This window comes from Nicotiana tomentosiformis, chromosome 7 (assembly GCF_000390325.3).
Source record: "Nicotiana tomentosiformis chromosome 7, ASM39032v3, whole genome shotgun sequence".
NCBI classification, from domain to species: Eukaryota; Viridiplantae; Streptophyta; class Magnoliopsida; order Solanales; family Solanaceae; genus Nicotiana; species Nicotiana tomentosiformis.
The window spans coordinates 82,796,997-82,812,905 of record NC_090818.1 but is presented as its reverse complement, the minus strand read 5'-3'; the positions used below and the strand labels follow the sequence as shown (position 1 = coordinate 82,812,905).

The following is a 15,909-nucleotide window of genomic DNA, read 5'->3' as shown; positions in this document are numbered from 1 at the left end:
CACATCCTTAACGACCCATCTTTCTTCCGCACGAACAAGACTGGCGCACCCCAAGGTGAAGTGCTAGGCCTAATGAAACCCTTATCCAGCAAGTCCTTCAACTGTGCTTTCAACTCTCGCAACTCTGCCGGGGCCATCCTATATGGAGGGATAGAGATCGGTCGAGTGTCAGGCAATGCATCAATGCCAAACACAATCTCCCTTTCAGGAGGAAGGCCTGGGAGTTCATCTGGGAAAACATCTGGAAATTCATTGACCACGGGGATTAATTGTAGAGTAGGCGGCTTCGCCTCCGCATCCCTAACGCGAACAAGATGATAAATATAACCTTTTGAGATCATCTTCCTTGCCTTAAGATAGGAAATAAACCTACCTTTCGGCGTAGCAATGTTCCCCTTCCATTCAATGGAGGGTTCACCTGGAAACTGAAACCTAACCATCTTCGTACGACAGTCAACATTTGCATAGCATGAGGCCAACCAGTCCATTCCCATTATCACATCGAAATCAACCATTTCTAACTCAAATAAATTTGCCGAGGTTTGACGACTACAAATCATCACAGTGCAACCTTTATAAACCCTTCTAGCAATCACAGAATCTCCTATCGGAGTGGATACCGCAAGTGGTTTACTTATCAATTCAGGTTCAATGCCAAACTTATTAGCCACAAAGGGTGTAACATATGATAAGGTAGATCCTGGATCAATTAGCGCATATACATCATAAGAAAACACAGACAATATACCTGTAACAACATCCGGAGATGACTCGAGATCTTGTCGACCTACTAGAGCATAGGTTCGATTTTGAGCACCACTCGAACTCGGCACTGAACCTCTACCTCTACCACGACCTGTTGACTGTTGAAAACCTTGTGCTGGAGGTCGAATTGATGAGGAAGAACCAGACACAGATCCAGTCGGTTGAGCAATACCACCACCTCCTCTGTTAGGACAATCCCGCATCATATGGCCACGCTGTCTGCAAGAATAGCATGCATCAGAACCTCGACGGCACAGTCCAAAGTGGGCCTTGCCGCACTGATCACAACGAGGTGTTAGGGGTCTCGTCTGACTAGTATCTCTATGAAATTGTGAGCCTGATGCCCTCGAACTCTGACCTGAACCAGAATAGGTAAATCGATCATACCGAGGCCTCTAAAACTGTGGAGGAGCACTAGCTACAGGTGGCGCCGAACTCCTCAAAGATTGGGGCCTGATACTGCCTCTGAACTCATCAGAATACCCTGCAAATCTCGCCCTCTTATACTGGCCCCTATCCTGCTCCCTATCTGCCCTTTGCTGGTGCTTACGATCCTCTAGGGTCTGGGCATAAGCCTGAATACGGGAAATATCCATGCCCTCTACCAAGGAGGCTGTTGTGCACTCATTTATCAGATGTGGTCCCAACCCGTTCACGAACAGATGCACCCTATCACTCATCTCTGACACCATATGGGGAGCATACCTTGCTAAAGAATCAAACTGTATACTATACTCTCGTACACTCATATTACCCTGTCGAAGGTTCAAGAACTTATCAGCTCTAGCTCGTCGTATCTCAACTGGCAAGTAGTGACGAAGAAAGGCCTCAGAAAATTCCTTCCACACGGCTGGAGGAGCGTTCGGACCCCTAGATCTCTCCCAACTATCATACCAGAAAACCGCTAAATCCCGTAACCGATAAGAAGCCAACTCTACTGCCTCCGTATCACTAGCATGCATAACCCGCAATGTACGATGAATCTGATCAATAAATATTTGTGGGTCCTCCTTGGGGTCTGATCCGGTAAACACTGGAGGGTCTAGATTAATAAAATCACGAACTCTCGCACTAACCGGTTTATCAGCAGCACCGGTATTCTGCCTCTGAGCCTGAGCAGCTACCAAGCTAGTCAACAATTGCACCGCACTGTGCATATCGTGGTCTGTAGTGCTAGACGGAGGAACTGGATGTACTGGGTGCCTCCTAATATCCTCTGGAGGAGACGGAGAGGTATGAGATGGCATCTCACTCTGAGCCTCACTTTGGCCTGCTCTGGCTGGAGGCACCTGAATGTTACCCTCTCCCACAGCTGTATCAAGCCGTTTACTAATCGCTTGCTTCCTAGTCGAAGGCATCGCTGAAAGAAAACAAGGTGAATATTAGATATGAACACTTACTACTCAACTCTACGCACGATCTAGATTCAGGAAGAAGGTAACAACCCTAGATGTCACGTAGCCTCCTGATTATAAATGTGGCGCGCTACACATCCATAATCAAAACTCTACTAGACACGGCTCATAGACAACCCCTAGGACAGACTTGCTCTGATACCAAGTTTGTCACAACCCAACTGGAGGGTCATGACTCCATACCAATTTTTTCAAATTCCGATAACAACTCGACCTCCAAATCTAAAATTTTGTTCTTGAAAAGTTTTGCAAATTTTTTAATTTCTTCCATTTAAATCCAAAATAAATGATTAATATAACCATAGAATCATGAAGTATAATCACTTTTGGATATAGAACACTTACCCCAATCAATATGGTAACAATCGCCTAAAAAATCGCTTCAATCCGAGCTCCATAGCTCTAAATATGTTAAAAATGGCTGAAACCTCAATATATAGCTACTGCCCAGGTATTTACTCTTCACGATCGCAGAAAATGCTTCGTGATCGCGAAGTACAACTTTTCTCAGCCCAAAATTTGCCTTTCACGATCGCGAAGAACAAGTGCCCAGCTCTTCCAGACAGCCTCTAATATAATGGTCATAACTTTTTGTACTAAACTCCAAATTGCAAATGGTTTACCTTTCTGAAAACTAGATACCAAGGGCTACAACTTTCATGTTTTGTTTATCTCCCAGTTCTTTATAGATTGCAAGATATAAGCTGCTAAAGTTAGCCATGTGCAACACAAATTTCTTCTTAGCGATTTCCAAACTTTTCTCGAACAGCCTGTAGTGTATTAACCATAACTTTTTGTACACAACTCTAAATAGCAAATGGTTTGATTTTCTGAAAACTAGATACAAAGAGCTACAACTTTCATTTTTGATCATCTCCAAATTCATTATAAATTGCGAGATATAAGCTTTCAAAGTCGGGTCAGTGCAACAGAGGTTTGTTCTACGCGATCGTAAAAAAGCTTCCGCGATTCACAAGGCCCTAAACTGCTGTTTACTCTTCGCGAATGCGACCTAATATTCGCGATCGTGATGCACGCCTCTATAGACAAAAACCAGAAATTTAAAATGGCTTAGAAATGGTCTGAAACCACCCTGAAACTCACCTGAGCCCCTCGGGACCTCAACCAAATATACCAACAAGTCCTAGAATATCATACGAACTTAGTCAAAACCTCAAATCACATCAAACAACGCTAAAACCATGAATCATGCTCCAATTCAAGCTTAATGAAACTAAAAAATTCTAACTTCTATATTCGACGTGGAAACCTATCAAATCAAGTCCGATTGACCTCAAATTTTGCACACAAGTCATAAATGACATAACAGGCCTATGAAAATTTTAAGAACTAGATTCTGACCCCGATATCAAAAAGTTAACTCCCCGATCAAACTTCCAACTTAAACTTCATATTTTCGTCATTTCAAGCCTAATTTAACTACGAGCTTCCAAATAATTTTTCGGATACACTCCTAAGTCCAAAATCACCATACGAAACTATTGGAATCATCGAAATTCTATTCCGGAGTTGTTTGCTCAAAAGTCAAACTCCAGTAAACTCTTTTCATTTAAGCTTCAAAAATGAGAATTGTTCTCTTATTTTAATTCCGAATCTTTCAAAAATCAAACTCGACCACACATGCGGGTCATAATACATATTACGAAGCTTCTCGGGACCTTAAGTTACTGAAGGGGGCGTTAATTCTTAAAACGACAAGTCGGGTCGTTACAAACACCTTCCTCATTGGGGCTCTGCGCACCAGGAAAAGGCTGACGCGATGGGAAACTGGCCACTAGTTACAAAGTTTTTTTTTGAATTCTTTTCTTTTTTCGTTATGGTAATGCAATGCAAGAGGTCGGAAATAAGGTTGTTTCTGATGATGAAAACAGCTTTTATATCTGAGTGAAAAACTACTTTCCAACAGAGGAAAACTTCTCGTTGCTGAGCTTGTCATTGATAGGATAGCAGGGAAAGTTGAGAGCTAGCCCGTCAAAAGTCTGGTTCCTTCGCAAACGAAGTTCAGAATCAACAAGGGTTCGTAGAACAAAGGGAGTGTATAACTGGGGCGTAGCCCCACTTTTAGAGGCCGGTCTTCCTACTCAGCATAGGACTTAGCTGGTCGCCACCTTCCTTCAGAGGTAGCCCGATTGGAATCTTATCTCATTTTTTGGTAGTATGAAGGGGGAATTGGCCCAAAAATTGGATGCCTTGTTGGTCAAGTTCACTTCGTTTCTCATCCAAAAAGTCACACCTGATGTGATCGATTTCGCATCTTGACCTGTTCGTGCTGCGGAGCGAACACTTAAGAGTTAGCAAAGGTATAGAAACCCGATCTAGCCAAGGTCTAAGTGTCTAACTGTTGGAATTATTTTTTCTATTACTATTTGATACATTTCGGTCATTCACATTAGTGAATTAGGTGAAAGCCGGCCTGCCCCTGACCTGCTGGGTTGGGTGGCCGGGTTAGCACCTCTCGTCGCCTCTGTACTCGAAACAGATGCGCTGCGCTACCCAACAGGGAATCATGCCTATCGACAAATAGACTTTCTAAGACCTAGCATAGAGGCCCAATTATTATTATAGCGTTCTCTACCATAGAATTCGGACTTTCGGGTAAACCCGGTCGTTAAGTGACAAATGAAAAATTTATGAAAAGTTACAATCCCCCCATTGCGCATCCTGTGTAATATCAAGGAAAGGGAAGCTAGTCAAAGTAGTAAAAAAGGGCAAGTGGGCAAGTAGCGAGCAGGAGCAGTGTTGGGCTTTGTGGTCGTTAACGGAAATAAATGAAGAGAAAGACAACACCCTCCGCTTGCTTCTGAAATTTGATGGCTCTCTAGTTGCTAAAGGATGCATACGGGTCTTGTCCGGAAATAAAGGATTGCTACCCTTGTCAAAAGCCTATAAAACATAGAGCTACTATCTTTCATTTTTGGGTATGTATTATGTCTATGTAAACGGGACCTCAACTTTCTGAGAAGGACTTAAGTTGCTAAGTGAAGTTCTCGAGAAAAGAATAAGATGCTGCTCCCCTTCCCTAACCAACACCGCACCGGAAAAGCACTCTCTGGGAAATCCGGATCTTTCTTAGCAGGGACAGTACCAAGGATATTAGGGTTAGATAACTTTTTTTTCTCTGGTAGTCTAAAATCTTCCAATCAATCGAGAAAGCCTATACCCGAAAGAGGAAAACCTTCTGTTTGCTTGCCATTGCAATATCGGAAATCGCAGGAAAGAAAGCCCCGGCCTGGTATTTTATTAAGACCGGCAGAAGCTGAACCCGAACCAAACAGCCGCTATTGAATGAAAAAGAAAGTCTTCAAGAAGTGAGAGAAGGAATCATTAGTGTGGTTTGCTATCGTTATTGAGTTCGACGAAGTTCTGTTCCATTGCTGATGTTGTAAAATAGTTGTTCTGTTCTATCATGAGAGGAATTAATCCAATAACCTTCGGCAACCGTGAGATGATTAAATTCCTTAAAGAAACACAGTGTTCTGTAGGGCTTGAACATTTTAATTCTACTACTTCTGTTTCTATTTTGTTTTTGTAGAATTTATTTTCGAACACAGTCTACTAACCATCTATAATTTAGTAACTTAGTATATTGATATCTGTATGTGTTAGACATTTGAATTACTTTTTGCCTTTTTCTTTTTGTATTTTTGCTTCTGCATTTATATAAATTTTAATGTGTTTTCTATAATTCATATATCTTATTAAAAGGTTCACATGGCTTATGTCTTGAGTTCCAAAATTCAGATCTCTCGCCATGATAGATAAATAAAATGTCACGTTATTGTTACCACAAACGTAAACAAATGAGACATGAAAGCTGGCGTGTTTTTGCACCTGTCCGCTTTTAGCATTGGCCGTGAGTACAAAAATATGTGTCAATTCTATAGAATCGACAAAGTTGAAATATTTTATGATTTTATGGTGCACTGAGAAGTACCCAAATGAAATTTGTCATGAACCACTTGTTAAAGAATTATTAGTGTTTACAAAAGTTCATCAAACTCAGAATATAAATTGCACGTTTCTTTGTCAATTGTTCCTTCCAAAAGAACCAACAAAAGTTTGGCACATTTAAAATACAGTTGCGTAATCAAGTCCAACTCGATCATTGATAAGCTCAATGATTAACCGTAAGCCCATATTTGATGCCTTTTGTAGTTATTAAATTTTCTGCATAATTCTTAACTGAAAAAAAAAGAAATTTAATAAACTTTATCACAAAAGTACTTTAACAAGATTACTTTTTATCTCTCGCTTAAATGCCTTACTTCATTAATTTGAACAAAAAGGATATATTTACGAAGTTTTAGGCTTTCTTGGCCTTTTGTGATGTTGAATTTAAGAAAATATCTTTTTTAGATCTCTTACGTATAAATGAAAGATCTCTTATGTGTAAAAGTAAATATCTCGTGTGTAAAAGAAGAGGTAGGATCGTAAAACTAAAAACAAGTTTGTAAAAGGCCAAAAAACCAATTAACCAATACTTACAAAAAATAACAAATGATTTTATTTTATTATTTTTAAATATTAAATATTTTAAAACAAATAGTAATATTTGAGATAGGGAAATGATTATTGATAAGAGCATGACTCTGAATCAGCATAGCATCTAGGGGATCGTGTGTATATATATATATATATATATATATATATATATATATATATATATATACACACACACACAAATCACTCTCTTTCAGTCGCCAAGAGTTGAGGAGCAAGTGAAATTTTCATCATCTATTGTAGGATGCAGAGATTCATCCCCAAAAGGGCGCTGTTGCGAAAAAATCAGTCCCAGTCCTTGTTCAGTTGTCGACCCAATTCCTCAGTTGCGCAATCTTGCACGTCTCTTCATCAACAAGAAGATGACACGTCACTTCCCAAAATGCCCCCTTTTGATTATACTCCTCCGCCTTACACCGGTCCCTCCGCCCATGAAATCCATCTCAAACGCCAAACTTATCTCAACCCAGCCATCTTCCATTTTTACAACAAGCCCGTAAGTGTTTCTAGTCCAAAAATAAGTATTTCCACGCGCTTAATCAGAAAAGAATTAGATCCCATATTGGGGGTGTCAAGACGCATGATCAAATAAGTATATTTGTGTGTAAAGCATTTTTACTCTATCAGTGTGATTATTTACTTTATTTTTCGGGTTATTCAGATAATGTTTGTTATGAACTTGAATATCACTGCACACAACTTAAACTCATCTACATTAGATCCTCAATCAGTTACAGTAAATCATGATTCTTTATAATTTTTCGAAATATAAATATTGGGATTTTGCGATTTATTAATAATTGTTTTGTTGTAATCTTTATTTTTTGTGTTTTCAGTTGAATTTGGTGGATGGGAAGATGCAGTATTTGTATGACGAAAATGGGCGGAGATATCTAGATGCATTTGGAGGGATTGCTACAGTGTGTTGTGGGCATTGCCACCCTGAGGTGGTTGAATCAATTGTTAATCAAACAAAGCGTTTGCAGCACTCCACTGTTTTGTATTTGAATCATGCTGTAGCTGATTTTGCTGAGGCACTTGCATCCAAGTTGCCTGGAGATCTCAAGGTTCATTAACTTTATTTTTGAATTAACTTCAGGTTGTATGCATGAATATCATTTATCTATAATGATACGTATATTTTTTCCTTTTAATTGGTTTGTAGGTTGTCTTCTTTACAAATTCGGGCACGGAGGCGAATGAGTTGGCTTTGATGATGGCACGGTTGCACACTGGTTGCCAAGATGTTATTTCGCTTAGGAATGGCTATCATGGCAATGCTGCTGGGACAATGGGTTCCACTGCCCAGTCTAGCTACAAGTTCAATGTTGTACAGGCATGTCTTCCAATGCAGCCACTTGATTATCTTTTTTTAGTATACTTTAATGTTAAATTGATGAAAGCATGCTTTGCAGGCTTTTTAAAGTATAACTTGAAATTCTGTGTCTTGTGCTTTCTTTACGCATTGCTTTATCATTAAAACCTTCATAAACGAAGCATTTAGGTACTTTTCCAGTAATTTCTTTAGTACTAATTATTGATGTTGTTCTATAAGTTTTTCATCAAAATGTAGCTCTCTCTGTAGTAATTTACTATCCAAGAAGTAGATTTTTTCACAACACAACCCTTGTACTCAAAAATATTTCCTAGGAATATCTTAACAGCTTGTTTGGATGGTTGTTATGTATCATTTCATAATGTATCGTATAGTATTGTACTGTATTGTTTTGATGTATATGATATTTGGATAGATTATATTGTTTGCCGTCGTTTCATGATATCATGCACCAACAATATGAGGAATAAACTTGCAATATTATAAAATAAAGTAAGGTAGAATAATTATATAAAAAGGTAGATAAAATAGGATTATTTAATAATAAGGAAGGGCAAGATGAGAGAAAAAAAATAAGGCAACGACGCGACCACACCAAATCGGTCGTTCCATAAAGTGGCACTTTTCATCATTACGTAACAATGGATTTAACGATACGATACAATAAAATTTAAGTAGCAATCAAAACAAACATTGTATTTAAAGTAATAATACGATACAATATAACATGTAACAACCATCCAAACAAGCTGTTACTGTAGTCCATGGCCGTATAGTTGTATCTCTTACTAATATATCTAAACAAACGTGTCCTGCTTTTGAAAATTTAGTATAGTGTTATTGGAATTCCTTTTCAGAGTCTTAAGAAAGACAAAGATGTAAAAGCCTGTTAACTGTAACATAGATATATTGCTAAGCTAGATTTCTTTTAACTGTAATATCTCATTATCTTGTACAATGATGTTCTCAATCTATCTGCTCAAATTTTGTTTTATCGTCATTCCAATCATTTGCAAGTTATCTGCCATGCATATTCCAACAGACTGGAGTTCACCATGCCCTGAACCCTGATCAATATAGAGGTGTGTTTGGTTCAAACGGACTAAAATATGCGAGGGATTTAGATGATTTGATCACCTATGGAACCAGTGGTCGTGTGGCTGGTTTTATTGCAGAAGCTATACAGGTAGCATAATCTGACTTAGATGTGCACTTCATGCGCTCACAGTTTCATGATTATATCCTTCAAGATGCAGGTTTGATTGACCAATTCCATTTGATTTTAACTATGGCATGTGTTCTTGTCAGGGAGTGGGCGGGATTTTGGAGCTGGCCCCAGGATACTTGCCAGCGGTCTATGACAAAGTCAGAAAGGCAGGAGGCATTTGCATAGCTGATGAGGTCCAGTCGGGATTTGCTCGGACAGGGAGCCACTTTTGGGGATTTGAAGGTCACGGTGTCGTGCCTGATATTGTTACCATGGCAAAGGTGGATTCTCCATGCTCTTTTCTTTTTATCCTGTTTGTTGTTTCCGTTGAGATTTCACAGAGTAGTTCTACATTCAGACTCCAGCTTTTAGATAATGATACTGAAATTAAATTGCATGACGAATCTTCTTTTTACCATTATCTTTACTGTCATTTCTCTATTTTGGATTGGGGGAGGGCCTAAAGCTGCTGCTCATTACCAGAAAGTTGCTTCTCTAGGGGTAGTTAGTTCACCATATACCAGTTCCTCCAGTGTTTTTAATGCCATCTGCAGCTGTGTAAGATTGTTCCATGTGTTAGCTTAACCAAGCAAAGTCGTATGAATGAAACCTCAGAAAATTCTTCCTATGGATATGTGTGACTGCAATTATGTAGACATGCTCTCTTCATTTTTATTAAGCTTCTGAGATTAAATTTTAATCAGGGCATTGGAAATGGCATCCCACTTGGTGCTGTGGTCACCACACCCGAGATTGCAAAGGTCCTGACTAATCGCAGTTATTTCAACACCTTCGGCGGTAATCCTGTGTGTACTGCTGGGGGGCTAGCAGTTCTCAGAGTAATTGAAAAAGAGAAGCTTCAGCAAAATGCATTCAATGTCGGATCATATCTTAAAAACCGGCTTACTTCTCTAATGGAGAAACATGAAAGTATGTTCCTACTTCCAACTTTGAGAATGAACAAAGATTCTATTGTATTCTGTTATGGTCATAAGCCCTCGAACTGCAAGCAAGGGCAAAACTTACTTATTTATTGACTCAGCTTCATCTCAAAAACTTGGTTCTTCATTCTGCAGTTATTGGTGATGTGAGGGGAAGAGGTCTGATGCTTGGCGTTGAGCTGGTTACTGATAGACAGTCAAAAACTCCAGCTAAGGTGGAAATATTGCGAGTAATGGAGCAGATGAAAGGTATCTTTTTGTCTTTGTTTATGCTCTAGTCAATAAGTTTTTGTTTATCTGAGCATGGATTTATTTTTAATCTAATATACGTATTTGGTGCTTCCAGAAATGGGAGTCCTCATTGGAAAAGGAGGATTTTATGGCAATGTTTTTAGGGTTACTCCTCCTCTCTGCTTCACCAAGGAAGATGCAGGTAAATTATTCTCTTTTTCTTTATGAGCTTCTCTTTTTCCCTTACTATTTTTTTTTTTTTTAAAATTTGGTTGTTTTACTTTTATAGATTTTCTCGTTGATGTGATGGATTACTCAATGTCAAAGATGTGAGTCCTTAGAAGTCAAGAAGCTGGTTATGCAATTACCGGTGTTTGATTGACCATGATGAAACTTGTAGAATATTTGAAGTGGCGTTAGGTGTGTATATGTATCTCAAAGAAATAAATTAAAAGAGATTATGAGACATCACCTCGTTGTCTCTCTACCTCCTTTGTCCTCTCATGGACTAGTTTCATTTCATAGTATCAAAGTTTGATGATGAGACATCACCTCGTTGTCTCTCCACCCCCTCCAGTCCTCTCATGGACTAGTTTCATATTGTAATAGCAAGTTTCAGATTATAATGACAGTTTCATATTCTAATGCAGCATCTCTTTGTGAAATGTGCATCATACTCCAAACCCCAAAAGTTATAGATAAAAATATTGCTTCTCCATTTAAAAGAGGAGAAGATAAATGGGGAAAAACTGTTGTGTCATGAGAACATGCACTGTCGATATTACTAAAGATGCATAATCAAATGTTAGTTACAAAGGTGACATTTTAGTTGCAGTACTACTTTACCTATTTTAGGATTCTGGTGAATGAGCTAGGTGGAAATCAAAATGAGATGAAAGTAGCCTTTCTTACTCGATTTGTTGTTGATTGATCTGTAAATGGATTTATGTTTGTCATTTAACTGTTCATTTTGATCATACGTGGACAAAGGGCTCTGCAGTCTTTGGGGCTTTCAGCTTTATAAGTGATTGAATTCTTCATTCTCCTTTTAACTGTACTATATTGAGTGAAATGTTGCTCAATCTGCCATAGGTTAGGGGTGATTCTGAATTCTGATCGATGTTTAGTACTCGTTCAATCCTTGTCATTCTGCTGAATATCATCTTGCGCAATTAGAATTTAGATGATTCTGGAATTTTATCAGTAACAAAATCTCTGCTGAACGAAGTTTCATGCTTGCATCTGACTTACCAATCTTCCAATAGGCATACCCCATGTGCGTGCATTTTGCTACTAAGCAGCCTGGGTAGGCTACTGCACTTGGGCCTCCCCACTTTGGTTAGGAGAGAAGCCTAGTAATACGCATAGCGATCGCAGAAAAGCCTTCGCGGTCGCGAAGAACAAAGTAGCACTACCCAGGATAATGCTCTACGCGATCGCGGCTAAGCCCAGCGATCGCGAAAGCCAACGAACCTCAGAAGCGCGAACACGATTCTCTCACGCGAACGCTGAAGCCAAAAAGCCAACCTACCTCCAGCAACACTCTAAGATCGCCTATTGATGAACGCGAACGCGATAGCCAGCTCAATCACCTTACGCGAACGCGAACCATCTCCACGAACACGATTCACAAATTGCCAGCTTCCCATCAACCTTCTACGCGATCGCAAAGTTTCACCCGCGATCGCAAAACACATCAGAAAATTCCGGAGGGAGATTCCGCGGTGCATTATGTGAACGCATAAGTGTTCTGCGGACCGCAGAACGGCCGCAGACTTGAACAGACCATCCCAGTTTGGAGGTCAATTTCGCGGTCCCTTTCGTGGACCGCAGACCTGATCCGCGGTGCACTCTGCGACCGCATAGTTGAGCTCGGAGGGTCCATTTTGTATTTTTATAACCCGATCCCATTTTAATAAAAAGACCGAAGGGGGTCATTTGAGATTAAAAAAACCCTGACGTTTTTAGAGAAGGGGAAGGAACTAGAGAGAGAAGGAAGGAGCTCCAACCACCCTATTCAACCATCTTGCTCAATTTTGAAGATTCAAGGGGAATCACACACTAGACCATCAACTATCCGGGTAAGTCTTTGTCCTAAGCTATCATGCAAATTGTTATGGGGTTTAGGTAAGTTGTGGAGTAGGAGAATGGGCCATGCATGTGCTAGTAGGAGGTGGTATATGGGGTTGTTGAACTAATTACGAGTGGATTCTTGTTGAAATTGGTTGTGGGATGAAGGAATTCCACCATAGAAACCTTGTAGTCGAATTTCACACCTAGTGCTTGATAAAATGCCTAAATGGACTGAACACATACCCCTTCTTAATTATGGTTCAATTTTATCATGTCTCTAAATAGATTGAAGTCGCTAGAAGTTTTGGAACGTTGTAGTAATCTAAGGAAAGCCCAAGCGAGGTATATTGGCTAAACTCTTTCTTTAAAATCGGATTCCTCAAAATTCTCATAAACTTCGACTATTGTTTGATCAAGTTCCTATTTCCGTCATTACTATCTTCTTCTATGGTTAGCTGGTCCAAATGCCTATAGTTTGATTCATATTCCGATTGTATAATGCTATGCTCCTCTTTTATGCTTATCCTCAATGTGTTTTGAATTCTTACATGTTTATGAGCTGAAGATATAATTTTTCTCAATGTTCCAAATATTCTTAAATGTTTTAAGCCGATTCTTGAAAGGAAATGAAAGAATGAAAGTATGAATTGTGAAATGCGGTCGTCGTGCCAATAATGATGATTTACATATGAGGCCAATGGTGCCATTAAAAATGAAGGGAAGTATGAAGGGCTGTGAAAAATAAATGATCCTTTCTTTATGATAAACGTTTTTGGGAGTATCGTTAGGTCACCGAGGAAGGCTAGGTTATAAATACACAAGCCTGAAACTACACGTGCCGGTGTAGGGATTGATTGAGGGATAAAATTCCATTGTATTATTGTCACGACCCAAACCGATGGGCCGCGACAGGCACCCGGTACCTTACTCAACCGAGTACCAATATAACGTATCTTTCTTATCATACTATCATTGATAAATGGCCCAAAAGATTGTCATGAAATAACTAGAATGAAATGTGAGGGAACACTCATCGTAGGATAACCCAACCTGTAATACCAACTCATACATAAGACATACAGGCCTATAAGACCAATGTGATCCATTATATACTTAAAACATAGGCCGACAAGGCCATACAGTTATATCCGTATACATGACATCTGTCTACAAGCCTCTAAGAATACATAAATATCATAAAGGTCGGGACAAAGCCCCGCCATACCAATCAATATATGTCCTAATCATACTGACCAAATAGCAACTCCGGAGCAAAAATGGAGCGCACCAACACCTTCCGCTGAGCTGATAGCCTACTTGGAGGACTCTCGACCTGTCTATCGGGACCTGCGGGCATGAAACACAGCGTCCCCAGGCAAAGGGACGTCAGTACAAATAATGTACCGAGTATGTAAGGAATGAAATCAGTAAATAATAGACATGAGAGAAACATGGAGTAAAAGACTCAACATGTATATCTGAATAGCTTTGTGAATCATTTAATATTATAATGTCATGCATATGCGTATAAATGTCATACCATGCATAGGTATATGCGTTCATAACATCATCAAGCCTCATAAGGACATCCCATCATATCATCTCGGCCACTGTGAGCAAATCATCAACGTATACCAGCTGATCAGGTGGTGGTGCGTATATAACGCCGTTTTCCCATATCCCATATACATATATATATACGCGTATATAACGCCATCTGGTTATGAGTCAATGTACATGTATAAATGCATGAAATGCATAAGAAATACATTAATAAGATTTCACGGAATGTCATAAAAATAATATGCCTGTCGGATAAACTTTGTCAAATACGTATTTTTCTTAGACCCATGAATAGAAGATATAATAATAATTCACATGGAGAATCAAGAATATAGACACCCCTAGTATTTCTATGAATATAGTCATTTATGGAAGTTGTGCATTTGCTCATTTCGTTCGTGTCGTATAGATCATGCCAAAAGAAAGAAGGGATAACCTTAACATACCTGAGCCGATTCTCTTGACAATCCCTTTAACACCCGTTGATTGCGACAACACGTAACGGCGGATCGAAGTAGGGGAAAATTCGTATGATGTTCTTGACAAAGATTACACCGTATTCCCTTAAAATTGTAAAATCTCACGTTGCTAGGATACTAAAAATTCACGTTTGAATTCTTGAAGATGCTTATGAGATATTGTTGAACTGTTGAAGATGCTAAAACAAATTTCACGTTACAAAATGAATATGCCTCTCTCTTTTAAGTTAAAGAGGTCTTATGTTAGAATGGATGTGTTAAGAATGAATATGTTAAGAATGAATAAGTTACTCTTTCTTAAGAGTGGATATGTGACTCACGTTTGTTTAAGAATGCCAAATCCCACATCTCAAATCTTGCCACATAATGTAATAGCTTAAGAGTCACAATTCATGGACTGCCACGTTTTTGGGGGGTTAAGTCCTCCAAAATCATTGATTACCCAAAGATTTTAATTAATCTCACACTAAAAATTATTAATTACCCAATTATTCACATAATTACCTAATTAATTAGGTAATATCCCATTATCCAATAATTAAGAATTATATCAACTTACTTCAAATACTACTCACTTATAACATACCTTGTACACCTTGCTATCATGGCCATGTGGTACCTTGTATGGTACTAGTCCATAAATACCAGGTATTTTAGCTTGGGCAGTATTTTATCCCACACCAACAACCTTCAACGAAACTTATTTTCTTTGATTTGTTTACCCTCTCACTTTCACGAATTTACTATCACTTGTTTGAAATAACATAATGCTTAAAATCTCAAAATAATCTCATTCCCGAACATACGTCGATTAACTTACGACGAAATTTTAACGTAAAAAAATGCGGGATGTACATCTCATTTCCGAACTTTCATCAATTTATTTATGGCGTATTTTTACGTACGAAAATATGGGGTATAACAATTATATTGAGGTTATTCCTCTTAATTGGGATGAGTTGAGTTGAGAGCTAGTGAAGACGATATCGACCCATACGACATTGTGGTGAGACTGCTTAGCCGATCGGGCAGAGATCGGATGCCATGCCGCGCATATGATAGTGTTGAGTTTTGATGTCGAGCCTCATACTTTGGGGTGAGACGACTTAGCCGATCGGGTAGAAATCGAACACTGTGCTATAAGCACGGTGGTGTATCGGTGCTAAAGATCTCCCAATCTAAAACATTGACTATTACTGGAAGATTTACCTCAATCTTGATTTGGTATTTTAACATTATTTGGTTCCTCATTGATTCATGTTTCTCCCCTATTTGTGTTGTTGCTCGATTCATTAAGAGGGTGTTTAGCTCTACATGCTAGTACTATTCCATGTGTACTAACATCCCTTTTGCCGGGGACGCTGCATCTTTAATTGAT

General features: G+C 39.0%; 1 protein-coding gene across 3 annotated transcripts; it reads left to right on the top strand.

Moving 5' to 3' along the window:
- The first annotated feature begins 6,872 nt into the window (after positions 1-6,872).
- Positions 6,873-11,081, top strand: LOC104099804 (alanine--glyoxylate aminotransferase 2 homolog 3, mitochondrial-like). 3 transcript variants are annotated; one of them, XM_009606915.3, is made up of 9 exons: positions 6,873-7,197; positions 7,538-7,768; positions 7,867-8,037; positions 9,080-9,223; positions 9,346-9,525; positions 9,949-10,174; positions 10,321-10,434; positions 10,532-10,618; positions 10,706-11,081. In XM_009606915.3, the coding sequence occupies exons 1-9, from the start codon at positions 6,946-6,948 to the stop codon at positions 10,747-10,749; spliced, it is 1,449 nt and encodes a 482-aa protein (XP_009605210.1). In that variant the 5' UTR covers positions 6,873-6,945; the 3' UTR covers positions 10,750-11,081. The 3 variants fall into 3 exon arrangements, with proteins under 3 accessions (XP_009605210.1, XP_018627442.1, XP_018627443.1); XM_018771926.3 differs by having other exon boundaries at positions 7,190-7,301; XM_018771927.1 differs by lacking the exon at positions 6,873-7,197 and adding an exon at positions 7,276-7,293.
- The last annotated feature ends 4,828 nt before the right edge of the window (positions 11,082-15,909 follow it).